Raw genomic sequence first — 14,583 nt, forward strand, 5'->3', positions numbered from 1 at the left:
ACCTTGGTCCTAAGAAAGTTTTCCTTGCTAATCTTGACCTCTTTACATCCACTGACCCACCCCCTCCATCTGCAAAGAGTCCCAAGAGCACCTCAGCCACCACCAGCCCAGCTTCGAGTGTCACTGTGGTGCATGGGTTCTGGAGCCCACCCTTTGCCAGCAGTGACACCTCAATCAGCAGCAAGGGGACAGCCAGCCCCCCACCAGGCAAGAAGACCAGGAAGCTAAAGGGCCGCCGTGAGAGGACTGACACGGCTGCCCCCAAGGAGCCAAGTTCTCCCACCTCACCAGCCACAACAGCTAGGGGAGGCAAGGGCCCGAGAGCCCCATCTAAGGAGCGAAAGGGCAGCAGAGCGGAAAAGTCAGCCAGCAGGAGCGCAGAGCAGGAGGGGTCCACAAGCCCCATCCCGGGTGTTAGGAAGGACACCAAAGGGCCCAGGACTCCGTCACCGAAGGGTCCAGCAACAGCACGGTCGGAGGGCGAGTGAGCAGGGAGTCCAGGCCAGGTCTGGCTCCCTTGACCTACTGGAAGAGCACCGCTGATCAGGGCCCCGCCGTGCAGAGGAGCACTGCTGAACAGGGCCCCGCCGTGCAGAAGAGCACCGCTGAACAGGGCCCCGCCGTGCAGAAGAGCACCGCTGAAGAGGACCCCGCCGTGCAGAAGAGCACCGCTGAACAGGGCCCCGCCGTGCAGAAGAGCACCGCTGAACAGGGCCCCGCCGTGCAGAAGAGCACCGCTGAACAGGGCCCCGCCGTGCAGAGGAGCACCGCTGAACAGGGCCCCGCCGTGCAGAGGAGCACCGCTGAAGAGGGCCCCGCCGTGCAGAAGAGCACCGCTGAACAGGGCCCCGCCGTGCAGAAGAGCACCGCTGAAGAGGGCCCCGCCGTGCAGAGGAGCACCGCTGAAGAGGGCCCCGCCGTGCAGAAGAGCACCGCTGAACAGGGCCCCGCCGTGCAGAGGAGCACCGCTGAAGAGGGCCCCGCCGTGCAGAAGAGCACCGCTGAAGAGGGCCCCGCCGTGCAGAAGAGCACCGCTGAAGAGGGCCCCGCCGTGCAGAAGAGCACCGCTGAACAGGGCCCCGCCGTGCAGAGGAGCACCGCTGAAGAGGGCCCCGCCGTGCAGAAGAGCACCGCTGAACAGGGCACCGCCGTCTCAAGCACCGCTCCGCTGGGCCCTTCCTGTCAAGCACCGCTCTGCTGGGCCCTTCATCTCAAGCACCGCTCCGCTGGGCCCCGCCGTCTCAAGCACCGCTCCGCTGGGCCCTTCCTGTCAAGCACCGCTCCGCTGGGCCCTTCCTGTCAAGCACCGCTCCGCTGGGCCCTTCATCTCAAGCACCGCTCCGCTGGGCCCCGCCGTCTCAAGCACCGCTCCGCTGGGCCCGCCGTCTCAAGCACCGCTCCGCTGGGCCCCGCCGTCTCAAGCACCGCTCCGCTGGGCCCTTCCTGTCAAGCACTGCTCCGCTGGGCCCTTCATCTCAAGCACCGCTCCGCTGGGCCCCGCCGTCTCAAGCACCGCTCCGCTGGGCCCCGCCGTCTCAAGCACCGCTCCACTGGGCCCTTCCTGTCAAGCACCGCTCCGCTGGACACCCGCCGTCTCAAGCACCGCTCCGCTGGTCCCCGCCGTCTCAAGCACCGCTCCGCTGGGCCCCGCCGTCTCAAGCACCGCTCCGCTGGGCCCTTTCTGTCAAGCACCGCTCCGCTGGGCCCTTCATCTCAAGCACCGCTCCGCTGGGCCCCGCCGTCTCAAGCACCGCTCCGCTGGGCCCTTCCTGTCAAGCACCGCTCCGCTCCGCTGGGCCCCGCCGTCTCAAGCACCGCTCCGCTGGGCCCCGCCGTCTCAAGCACCGCTCCGCTGGGCCCCGCCGTCTCAAGCACCGCTCCGCTGGGCCCTTCCTGTCAAGCACCGCTCCGCTGGGCCCTTCATCTCAAGCACCGCTCCGCTGGGCCCCGCCGTCTCAAGCACCGCTCCGCTGGGCCCTTCCTGTCAAGCACCGCTCCGCTGGGCCCCGCCATCTCAAGCACCGCTCCGCTGGGCCCTTCCTGTCATGCACTGTTAACGGTTCACTGTGCCCACCATGCCTCCTCCTTGACCAGTGGAGACTGTAATCCACCTGATGGACTGTGGCTTTGCACTCCCCAGGATTGATCAGTGGGCAACCCACCCACTGTAGAGACTTGAGAGACTGTGGCTTTGCACTCCCCAGGATGGCCGAGTGGGCAACCCACCCACTGTAGAGACTTGAGAGACTGTGGCTTTGCACTCCCCAGGATGGCCGAGTGGGCATGGTGGCCCCTTCGTGGATCTGGCGTCGTGGACTCATGTGGCTGTGGTGCCCCCCCCCTTCCCTTCCCCCTGAGGTGCCTGTAGTTTTTTCATCAGATGCCCCTGCAGTGTTCTCTCCAAAGGACTCAGGTCTCCTGTGTGGGCTTTGGCCTTGTGTTGCTACACTTTGGCCCACGGACACTTCGAATCTCGTCAGTTGTGCAGGACTTATTGCCTCGGTTTTTCGTATGCACTGGATATTGAATTTGGATTTTTGAGTTGTTATTGCTATTTGACCGTGACTTATCAGTGGTTTTTATTTCCCATAAATTTCGAGTCACTATTTAATTATGTCCTTGTTTTCTTTACTGGGGTTTGGGTGGTTTCACTGTGACTTGTTGCTCTGCATTGGTGTGTACATGGTTTGGGGGGGTGGGTGTATCGCGTATGTGTGTGCATGTGACCTTTCGTCCTCCCCCCTCCCCTGTGTCGTAGGTGCAGTACTCACCGTTGTCGTCTGCGCCGGCGTTCGTACTCGTGGTAGATGAGCAGGTAGACGAGAGCAGGTAGGATGTTTAATTCGGGTTCCATGCAGTCCTCCTTCCTCGTGGAGTGCGTAGAGGTGCGCGTTTTCCCGTTCGTAGTCTGTTTCCGCCGTGTTTTTATCGGCGGTGCTCCCGCCCCGGAAAAGGTGGCGGATTGGCCGGTCATGATAGTGTGGGCGGAACATTGTCTGCCGCCTGGCTGTTGGCGGTGACCGCCGCGCTGTTTGTCGGTCCCGCCGTGGCGGTCGGAGTGTTAATGTGGCAGGCTGTGTTGGCGGTTCCCGCCAGGGTCAGAATTCCATTTTTTGGACCGCCGGCCTGTTGGCGGGTTGGCCGCCGCTTTATCACCGACCGCCAGGGTTAGAATCACCCCCATATTTTCCAATTCCAACGTAATATCCTTTAAGGCCTTTATTGTTTCATTCAATAGTATTTGTAACTTGCACCTAAAGTATTTTCTGGATTTTTTCCCCCCAAGCAGTTCCTACTTCTCCCAGCATTATTATAGACAACAATATGTTTCCAAAGATGCGTCCGTTTGAGTAGTTATTTACCTCTACGTCTGTAACCCCATCACAAAATTCTTGAGTCAGTGTTATGAGCCATTGTTTCCTAGGATCTCTGTGTGTGTGTGCAGTGTACCCCCAAAGGTAATACCATGCCCAGAGCTACACCCTCAGACCCATTATAAAAATTTGAGTATGTCCAGTTTGATAAAATAAAAACCTTGGGTCAGCAGATAAGGGTGTCTGTGCATATTTAGCTGATAAATATATCTCCGTTGGTAAATAGCAAATACAATTTGTTTATGAATCCTAAACAATTTACAGAGTATGTAGTGTTAAGTATTTGAATAATCTTACAACAGGCAGGGTAATAGCCAGACTTTTTTGTTATCACTATCTGTTGATGTGAGAATCCTGTCAAACTAATATTAACCTTACCAAAATACATAGTATTTCAATATACATTTTGTTTGCATCCTGGGTATCCTCTGCTTAAATAAAAATGTATGTTATGAAGCCACACTCCTTCATGAGCTATACTGAATCGTCCTGTTATCTGTTGGAAGCTGGGGGGGTTGCATATTGGTATAGTTAATTATGGATGTGGGATATGCGGTCCACAAGGTGACAGTAGAATGCCATTGTTTCCAAAGAATTCTTCAGGAGTCCTTAGGCGCACATTTCCTTGGGCCATGGATAATAGAGTGGTCAGAAAATGGTAGCAAATCATCTCCGTGTTACTATGCCCTCAGCGGTCACTAGTACTTGTGGGACTCTAAACCCAGTATTTTAGTGCCACTAATTGGGTTTAGCAAACACTTTTGGTTCCAAATTATATCTGGGTTTATCAATTTGCACTGCTTGCGGCACATCTGTTTTGTCACCAGGTTGTTTTTGACTCGTCACTGGAGGTGCCCTTTTTGCGTGCAAAGCTTGGATCCAGTGTTTGTGGCCTACACACTTCAGTCTTGTGTTGGTCACCAACAGGACTTGGGCTGACCTCTTCCACCTGGGCTGTAGACAATTGCTCTGTTGATAATTCATTATCTTTACCCACTCACTCGGAGCAATGTTGTGACCTGCTGCAGTCAGCGGTGTGGGCTACCTGGTAGTGCAAAGTTTGCACAGTTTCAGTTAGCTTTATACAATAGTCTCTCATTAGATCATCAGATAAATGCAACATTGCAGTGTAATGTGGTGCCCCCTCTATACAGAGACCAATCTTACTGTGACAGTCATGTGGAGCCTAACAGATGAACAGAGTTCAGGATGCTGGGCATACTCATGAGAGCAAGGGGTAGGGCATCCACCCAAGTCAGTATATACTTTCAGCACATATCATTGCAATTTTTGTTTTCAAAATTCCATCCTCTTTTCAACAGGCTTCTCTGCTTTTGGGTTGTGGCTGCAATGGAATTTTTACTTTATGGCTAGTGCCGTGGTCACGAGCTCCATTACTTTATTCAAAAAGTGGGTGCCATTGTCCGAAGAAATTAAATGGGGCAAACCATAGTGTGGAAACATTTATTTCAAGAGACACTTGGCTACTGTTGGGGCATTATTCTTCGTGGTCGCACAGCCTTCGATCTAGCCTGAAAACATACAGACTACCATCAGTGATTATTGCAGAGTATGTGACTGTGCCAAGGGGGAACTCACTGAAGTGAGTTTACAACCACTGTAGATTAAACTTTAAGCTGCAGTGCTTTTTAAACATAGAGAGTCTGCTCCATCTTCTGGCCCTGTTTAGAAACCACTGCACACCACAGAAGAGCATACCCCTTGGTGCCCTTACATACTCGGCAGTGATTACTGCAGAGTATAGTATGTAATGGCGCAGAGTGATATTTGAATGCGATATCTTTTTAGCAAAAAATGCATCCTTGCATCCATTTTAGGATGCAAGGGTGCATTTTGTGCTACGAAAATAGTGGCAAATGTCCACTGACCCATTGCGGAATCTTGCAGAAGTTTAATGTAATTCCGCTGAATTCTGCAGAATCCAACTCCGCCAATTCCACCTACCCTTAATTAAAACACTCTATGCATCCCACCACAAGTTTTAAGGCACCTACTGGCTTCTATTTTATATTCGTTTACCAGTCCAAAAATGGCAAAGTAGTCCTTGGGCAATTTAAACTTGGGATTTAGGGCTACATGTACGTAGCATTTTGCACATCGCAAACAGCGAATCGGGCCGTGTTCGACTTGCAAAATGCACTTTGCCATGTTCAAACCCATTTTTGAGATTCGGTAAACTATTTACCGAATTGCAAAAAGGGATTGCGAGTCGCAATTAGGAAGGGGTGTCCCCTTCCTAATTGCGAGTCGCAGTCCCATGTATGATTGTTTAGTGACCGCGAATGCAGTCGCAAAACAATCGCAGTTAGGACCAGTATCACACTGGTGCTACCCCATTCGCAAACGGGAAGGGGTCCCTATGGGACCTCTTACCTTATGTGAATGCCAGTAAAAACATTTTTTCACAGCAGGTAGTGGTCCTACAGACCACTGCCTGCTCTGAAAAAATGAAACGAAAACGTTACATTTTTTGTTTTTGAAATGCATCTCGTTTTCCTTTAAGAAAAACGGGCTGCATTTAAAAAAAAAACTGCTTTATTTAAAAGCAGTCACAGACATGGTGGTTTGCTGTCTCCAGCAGGCCACCATCCCTGTGAGGGCGGCCATTCCCGAGGGGGTCGCAAATTACGACATACCTCATTAATATTCAGGAGGTAGGGCATTTGCGACCCCCTTGCGAATCACAAATAGTGTCATTGACACTGTGCAACATAAGTTTTTGTGACCTTCGTACATGTAGCCCTTAGTCCCTTTTTATCACAATGTGCTTGATAGTCCTTATCTGTCTCAAAGTGATCTTTACACATGTCTGCCTGGGGATAGGTATCCATCATTACATCAAAGTTCATGGAGACTTGTGCTTTCCCTTCAGATAAATTCCTAAAATATCTCCTCTATCTGGTTGCTCCACTGAATCACTGTAGCTGGCTTGCCTTAGTCTGATCTAGTGTGCATTCAGGAGTCTTCATTATGTAATCCCTGGTCATTCCCTGCTCCCCTCTCTAGTTACACTACTCCCCTTGTCATTTTATTTTGTTGCTTGTGTCAACCCAGAATAGGAGATGGTGTTAAAGCTCCTGAGAGAATGTTTTCTATAACCTGATCCTCTGACTCCGTAGGAGTAGAAGGGTGTAGGCAGTATAATGTCCTTCTTCCTGCAAGGCATCTCCCTGTGTTCTTTGTAAAGCTGCTATCCTTCTGTGTTTCAACACTAATTCTTTCATGCATTTATTAGTCCATTTGAACACTATTTCTTTCATCATTCTTTCTCAGGCATACACTTCCCACTTGTTCAGAATTTCAAATTGTACCCGTGTAATTTTCTTTCGTCCTTTTTTCTGCAAGTATTTCTCTAAAAAACACAGTTTGTTGAAATCAAAGTTACCAGTAATGGCAATTAAAGATTATTACTGGTAAATCTATTCCATTTATGTAAATATAACCCTGTTTCTATACCCTATTTTGCCATTATTTCCCAAGCCGGTGACTCTTTACGAGGTGTCGGCTAGGCCTGATCAGGGTTTGAGTATTTAGTGCATGAATTACCCATCTTGTCTTAAACGTTGAAGCCTTTAAGAAGTGCAGCTAGAGAAAATACCTTTCCTCATACATTGTCATATACATCATCATGAGGTCTTCAAAAGCATTAGACCTTCACCATCATCACATATGTGTCTGACATCATCATTTGTCGACACATACATTAATTTCCTTAATAATTATCGATAACTGCACCTTGATATTATTTCAGATTTTAGTCACACCACTCTCATGTTTCAGGGTCTCACAGTAGGTCCCTCGAGCAGTTTTGATTCCAAGAAATGCAATCCCCTCTGGAGGTGTATACTTCCGAACCTTGAAGGGACCCCTCTGGCCCCTTGGCCATTGCTTCCTACTTTCCGATTGGACTATGCATGATGAAATCTCAGCAGTGGCTCCAAAAGTTGTAAAAGAATAATTAATTTCCCTAAAGAAAGGAAACATACACAAGTTCAAAGTACAGTTGTGGATATGCCTTAGCTTGAGCTTAGAGATACAGAACAGCCATTTCCCAAGGGCACTCTAACAGTTCATGTTTCCTACAGATTTATATTCAGTAATGCAGGTAGGTTAACAGAGTTCCAAGACCTGTGTAGGAAAGTCACCCTTTTTTTCTCTAATCACACCCCCATTTTTGGACTGATGCTGGTGGTTTCTGACTCTGCAAGTGCCCTGGACACTATTAACTTGGCCCAGGGCCAGAGCTCTAGCCCCTGAACATTTATGCTGATTGGTATAATTCTATTTGGTAAGGACAGCCTAGTTGTAAGTCCCTAGTATATGGGAGGGCTTGTATGCTTAAAACCCCAGTGGCCTTAATGCCCTTAGGTTTGCACTGCTATGGTACCTGATGTCATTTTAAAGCCAGGCCTGCCTTGCAAGCTGACGTTAAAATAAATAATGTCCAAATTCAAATTTGTAAATAAAAACCATTCCAAAGTCCTAAACTACCTTTTTTTTACTTGTAAATCCCTCTAAGGTCTGTCCTAGATGCCCCAAGGGTAGGCTGCATACTTTAAAAAACAGGGACAATATAAAAACATTTTTATATGCCCTGGTAGAGAAAAATAGCCCAAGTTGTTTTCCCTATTGTAGTGCTGTTAGCAGCATAGACTAACCTGGGGAGGACTTTATTAAATGTAAATAAAGTCTAACTTTGAATAGGAGCTAGTTAGCCATACCATTCAAAGTATCCAATTAATTGTTGCATTAAACCCAACAACATGCCAGGGTAGAATTGAACTTAACTATTGTAGGAAAATAGTTTTAGAACTTACTGAAGTAGCCCTGTAGCTACCTTTTCTGATTGGTCAGCCTTTGACAGCCTGAGCCAAGTTTCTCCCCGAGTAGGTGTGAAGAGGCCTGTGGCTGCAAAAATACAGCCATTTGGTGGGAGGAGAGCCTTTGTGAAGAACCCAGGGAGAGGAAAGGGGCTGAGTAGATAAGCTGGACATCAAAGACAGGGTCCTGTATAGAACACAGATGTTACAAGTCCCAGGCCACCCCCACTTCCTTGATCTCTAGGGAGAAGGGACTCCCCTCTTAAATAGTTTCCAGACTTTTTCAATGACACATTGATTATTAAAGAAGAATCCTTCTTCTATGTTTGCTTTTGTAGACTTATAGATATTAGTGGGCTCTATGGTTCGTATACGGACATATTTTCCATTTGAACCTGTCACAACAACACAAGCCATGTTATTGCAACACAAACAGTTGTTTGATTAACTAGAAAGCAATGTTATTGTTCAAACCATTTCGGTGTAAGAGTTTTTTGGAGCAGTCCCCAAGATGAGCCATTTCTGGAATAACTTTTAATACTTGCAAGATAAGTTAGTTAACATTTTACCTTTGTTCAGGAAAATACACTGCTATTTCAGATTTTTAATTCTTTCTACGATATTGCTTTTATGTTCTGTCAATCTAAACACAAAAAGTGTAATTACGTGTACCTTTGTCTTTAATTTTAAGCAACTCATTGGTATGGGGGTGTTCAACTATGTCACCTTTAATAATATTATTACATTCACAACATCCCAACCAAGGGACTGTACCCACCTTTTTTGCCTCTCAACAGGTTATATTTCATGTGTTTTTTAATGATCATATCCTTGATATTTCTTCTCTAATTATATGCAAATATGCAAATATTGGGTCTCCATCAAATATGTCTTTTGCGTCATTATCTCCTTAGCTTGTTGCTATGCAGAGTCATCACTTACATACAACCAATCTATAATTCTTGTTCATAGTGTGGTTGCAATTGTTCAGCTCTTTTCTGATTGGTTCCTGAGTAGTATTTAAATTTGTATTTAAAACTTCATTGACATGAGGCCCTAGTTGTGAAGATATTTGGATTCCTACTGAGGAACTAAAGTGACTTGTGATGCACATGTGTCATTATTCATCTAGTGTTGGCTATAACGGAGTTTGGACTAATTTAGATGTTGTCCTTTGATCTTTTTGGTGGCATACTGAGGCTTCTGATGTGTAAGAGTATGTCACTCCTTATCGTGCTTGTGCTCTAAATAAATTGTTACATTTTAAACCTTTTGAACCCTTACAGACTCTATTCAAGGATCCTAAACCACAGCATACAGTCTCAACGGATTTCATGTCAGAACTTCCACCTTTAAAAGTTCCATCAATAGAAGGATTTTATGCCATAAAGGTTACATTTGACACTTTTTCAACAATGAAGATTTTTTTCCCTTCGCCTAATCTACTTTTTGATGACAAAATGGCCCAGTGCTTACTGACACATTGTTTTTGTCTTTGTCAGCTACCATATAGAATTGTTTTTGACAGCTTTTTGAAGCTGATTGCTAGGTTCTGAAAAGTGAAAAAGCTTTTTTAGTTATGACCCCCTGCCACTTGGACAAATGGAACACACTAATCAAAGTCTCCAACAATTTCTCCAATGTTATTGTGATGCCTTACAAGATGACTGGACATTCGTTTTACCAATAGCAGAATTTTCTCTAAACCGCCCGGCTCATCGCTCCATCAGGGTTTCGTGATTTGTTCTGCTTGAGAGGTTTTTTATACAATAGTTTTTCCTCCTTCTTTTACATCGATCATTTGGTCTCAGCTGCTAATGATTACATTATTCACCTAGGAAACTAGAAATCTATTTTATTCTACAGTCAGGATGAAAAGAAGTGCAGAGATTTGAGTGTCTGCTTTTCCTTCATTTGCTTCTGGTAACAAGATTTGACTGTCTTTATGATTTCTTCCTATGCATACATTGCAAGTCAACTTTAAACCACATACTCTGTTTTTTACCACACATTAGCCTAATAGTATAACTGAAGTTTCCTAACATGTGGAGAGATTTACTCCTCTCTTTTATGCTAGGCAATTAAAACTGTATGTTTCTGATCCTTATCATCATTTACCTTCAGAATCATTGCCTACATGCATTTAGAATTTATAATGTTTGTTTAGTTTGAGTTGGGTTCATATAGAAAGAAGAAAGTTTCCTAACTATAACCTATCCCTAAACTTTGTTTTTTTAATTTAATGTTAATGGTTTTTATTTTTTTAATCCAAATGTGTTTCAAATCGTACAGTGGAGTGTCATAGAGTGGAGTGGACTGTCGCGCAAGGCACTGTCGTACAGTTGAGTGCCGTAAAGTGGTGTGTGGTTCAGAGGAGTGTCGTAAAGTAGAGTGTCGTTGAGGGAAAGGTTCACGAGTAGATTGTCATAGAGTGGCATAGAGTGGAGTACAGTGTTCTTCAGTGGTGTGGCATAGAGTGGAGTAGAGTGGGGTAGAGTGTTGTAGATTGGAGTGCTGTGTAGTGGAGTGTCATACAGTATAGTGGAGGAGGGTGACGTAGAGTGGAGTGTCATGCCATATAGTGGAGTGGGATGTCGTAGAGAGGAGTGGAGTGGCTTTTCATACTGTGTCATACAGTGTATTAGAGTGGTGTACAGTGGATGGACATAGAGTGGAGTAGAGTGTCATATTATAGCATATATTGTAGTAGAGTGGAGTTGCATACAGTTGAGTAACCTGTTGTACAGTGGAGTGGAGTGGAGTATTGTACAGTAGCGCAGAGTCAGATAAAGTGTGGAGTGGTGAAGCATAGAGTTGAGTAAAGTGTCAACAATTGGAGTGGCGAGTCATATAGTTGAGTGGAGCAGCACGTCTTAAAAAGTTGGAATGTCTCATAGAGTAGAATAGAGTGAAGTGGTATACAGTGGAGTAGAGTGTTGTTGAGTGGATTTGCATACTGTAGAGCAGACTGTCATAGAGTGTGGCAGAGTGGAATGGCATAGAATGCCAAAGAGACGAATGCCGTAGAGTGAAATAGGGTGGGATGACGTACAGTGGAGAAGTGGATTACAATGGAATATAGTAGAGTCCAGCGTCATAGACTACAGTGGAGTACAGTAGGGTGGAGTAGGGTGGAGTGGCATAAAGAGAGTTGTGAAGAAAGGAGTAGAGTATCGTAGAGTGGCATCCAGTGGAGTAGAGTGTCGTATAGTTGGACAGAGTGGAGTATAGTGTTGTACAGTAAAGTGTAGGGGCATAGAGTGGAGTGGCATGTTGTAGAGGGGCATTCAGTCTAGTACATTAATGTGTCATACAGTGGATTGGAGTGAAGTAGAGTGGAGTGCCGTAGCGTAGACTGCAGTCAAGTGTCATGAAATGGGGCAACGTGTTGTACAGTAGAGTGGCGTGAAGTAGAGTGGAGTGACATAGTTTAGAGTTGAGTAAAGTGCCAGAAACTGAAGTGGGATGGTGTACAGTAGAGTGGAGTGCGGTGTTGTACAGTGTTGGAAAATGTTGTAAACTACAATAGATTGGAGTGGCATACAGTGGATTAGAATGTTGTAGAGTGGAGTTGCGTACAGTAGAGTAGACTGTCAGAGTGTGGTAGAGTGGACTGGTATAGAGTGTTATTCAGTTGAGTGCATATAGTGGCATCGAGTGGTGTGGTGTATGGTGGAGTAGTGGACTACAGTGCAATAGAGTGGAGTACTGTCATAGAGTATCATACAGTAAAGTGGGGTAGAGTGGCATACAGAGAGTTGCGTAGAGTGTTGTAGAACGAAATACAGTATCTTAGACTGGCATAGAGTGTAGTAGTCTTGGACAGTGGAGTTGCATAGAGTGGAGTGGACTATCGTAGAGTGGAGCAGCATAGAGTGGAGTGTTGTACAGTGACGTAGAGTGAGATAAACTGCTGTACAGTGTAGAGTCAAGTGGAGTCGTGGAAAGCAGTTTGGATTAAAGTGTCATTAAATGGATTGGTGTGTTTTAGAGTAGAGTGCCGGGGAGTGGAGTACAGTGAAGTACCATATCCTACAGTGGAGTAAAGTGTTATAGAGTGTATATAGTATGAGTGTTATACAGTGGCATAGTGAAGTACAGTGGGGTAGTGTGGATAGTGTGTCATAGAGTAGAACTGTGTAGTGTGTTGTAGACTATTGCATAGAGTGGAGAGAGTGTTGTACACTGGCATAGTCTGAAGTAGGCTTGCACAGTGTAGAATGGAGCAGTGTCGTAGAGTGTTGTAGAGTGGAGTAACATAAAGTAGAGTGCCGTAGATTGGAGTGCTGTAGGGTGGAATAGCGTAGATTGAAGTGGCATACACTGGAGTGGAGTCGAGTTGAGTAGAGTGGATTGGCATAGAGTGGAATAGCATAGGTGTGAGTGGTGTAAAATGGAGTGGTGTAGAACTGAGTGGCATACAATGGAATAAAGTGGAGTGGTGTACAGTGGAGTGACAGAGTGGGGTGGTGTAACGTAGAACAACATAGAATCGGTTGGCATTGAGTGGAGTTGCATACAGTGGAATAGAGTAGAATGGAGTGCTTTCCGGTGTAGTGGCTTTGAATGAAGTGGCATACAGTTCAGTAGTGTGGAGAGGAGTGGAGTGCCGTAGAGTGAAATGGCATAGAGTGGAGTGGTGTTTCATAGACAAGGGTCTCTCACTAAATACATTCAACTGGTGCAATTTTGAAAAATCACTCCCTCAAAGGAGAAGATTACTTTGTGAACAATAATATTTTGATCCCCTAAATAAAGGTCACTCAGGGATCTTGTTAAAGACAAAGAATGTGTCTGTTAAACCTGTGACTTGTAAAATGAGGTTTTAATCATTGTTCTTTATGTGCTTTGCAGGCAAGTCATGTATCCTGCAGTGGTCAACACACTTTTTGGAAAAGAAATCTGTCCAACTAGTAAAACCAAAATCAAAGAGTTTAAAGAACATTTTCAGACATTTGATGAAGGTTTTGAACATGGGTCACAACTGCCTGACTTTTTATTAAGGTAAGTAGCTGTCAAGATTCACTGCTAGTCATTGCCAAAACACAGCATTATACTGTTAATACCAAGGCATGGTTCTGGAAAACTGAAAAAAAAACAAATTTTTAACATAACTTTTATCTTATAATTTTTACCGATAAAAGAGATGTGACTACAGGAGTTTCTTCTTCCACGTCACTACATATTCAGAGGGTCGTTTTCACAGACCGTTGAACAAATGTGTAATGACCAAAACCAACAGAACTGAGTTCCATGCAGAGGCACCATCATTGCTAGTAGGGAGGAAACAAACAAAACAATGCAGGAGGTCACAAACCAGTGAAGTTCTGATTTACACTTTCATGTGGGTTTCTCCTGTCTAACTCAAGTTATAGTGTTGGTAGACAGACTCCAGAAATTTGACAGCCTCTAGGTATAAAGAACTTTTTTAACTGGACCACTTTTATGATTTTGAGAAAAGCTTCAATACTCTTAAAATCACCTTTTTAAACTTTACTTTTTCAAAATGTTTTTATTTGAATTCTTCAATATCCAAGTATATTACATGAATCAAATTTACGTTACTTTCAAAACAACTTGCAAATGTTTCTCAACATCTCATTTGCTTCCTCAGGACTGTATCCATAAGTAATTAATTTTGATAGTCATACATTTGGCACAATATCTCATAACTTCTTAAAAGTCTTATTTGGGTTATCAACTCACCTTCGATGGAACTGCTGAAATTATTCACTAATACGTCATATTTAATCAAACCAAACTCAAATATATTGTGCAAAGTTCCAAACCTTCCATTTTCCTCTATTTGAATATACTGTATTAGTTTAATTCAAAAGTGTGGAAAACATCAATATATGTAATTTGAAGGAAGAATAAATCCTGATCACCTTAACTTTATATTTATGCCAGGTATGCATAAGTAATTTAATGTTTGAAATTAATTTGTAAGTTAGAAACTGAATGTGAAATGCCTTTACACTTGCCTTACACACACACACTAGGCTTAAAAGCTATGCAGCTGTTTCTGGATTCCAGGTCAGCTAGCTTGTATAAGTATTTGTGTATACTTCTGGAACTGGGAAATTTTGTTTTAGAGAAAAATGTTATTCCATATCAAGATGATCTTTCTGAGTACATTTGCGGTACAGTCATGGACTTAGTCTTCGGTCCCTCTTATGCAAACCTGTTATATCTGAGAGAAAGGAGTGAGTGGTCACTAGAACCTTTGTTACCTTTAATCTATACTAATTTGTGCAGGATGGCACCCTGGATTCATGGAGGAGTCACACTTTTTTCCAGACAGTCAAGAATTGGGGTTAACAGACCTTTTTAATATCTAGTTGTTAACAACATAATTTTATGTGACT

The 14,583-nt window shown here is 45.0% G+C and overlaps 1 protein-coding gene across 1 annotated transcript in view; it reads left to right on the forward strand.

Moving 5' to 3' along the window:
• Positions 1–14,583, forward strand: part of CYP39A1 (cytochrome P450 family 39 subfamily A member 1) — a 284,249-nt gene that overhangs the window by 45,369 nt on the left and 224,297 nt on the right. Inside the window, exon 4 of the mRNA XM_069236086.1 lies at positions 13,070–13,219. Within this exon, the coding sequence (XP_069092187.1) occupies positions 13,070–13,219 (150 nt within the window). The remainder of the gene's footprint in view (positions 1–13,069; positions 13,220–14,583) is intronic.

The sequence above is a fragment of the Pleurodeles waltl genome, chromosome 5 (assembly GCF_031143425.1).
Source record: "Pleurodeles waltl isolate 20211129_DDA chromosome 5, aPleWal1.hap1.20221129, whole genome shotgun sequence".
In the NCBI taxonomy this organism is placed as follows: Eukaryota; Metazoa; Chordata; class Amphibia; order Caudata; family Salamandridae; genus Pleurodeles; species Pleurodeles waltl.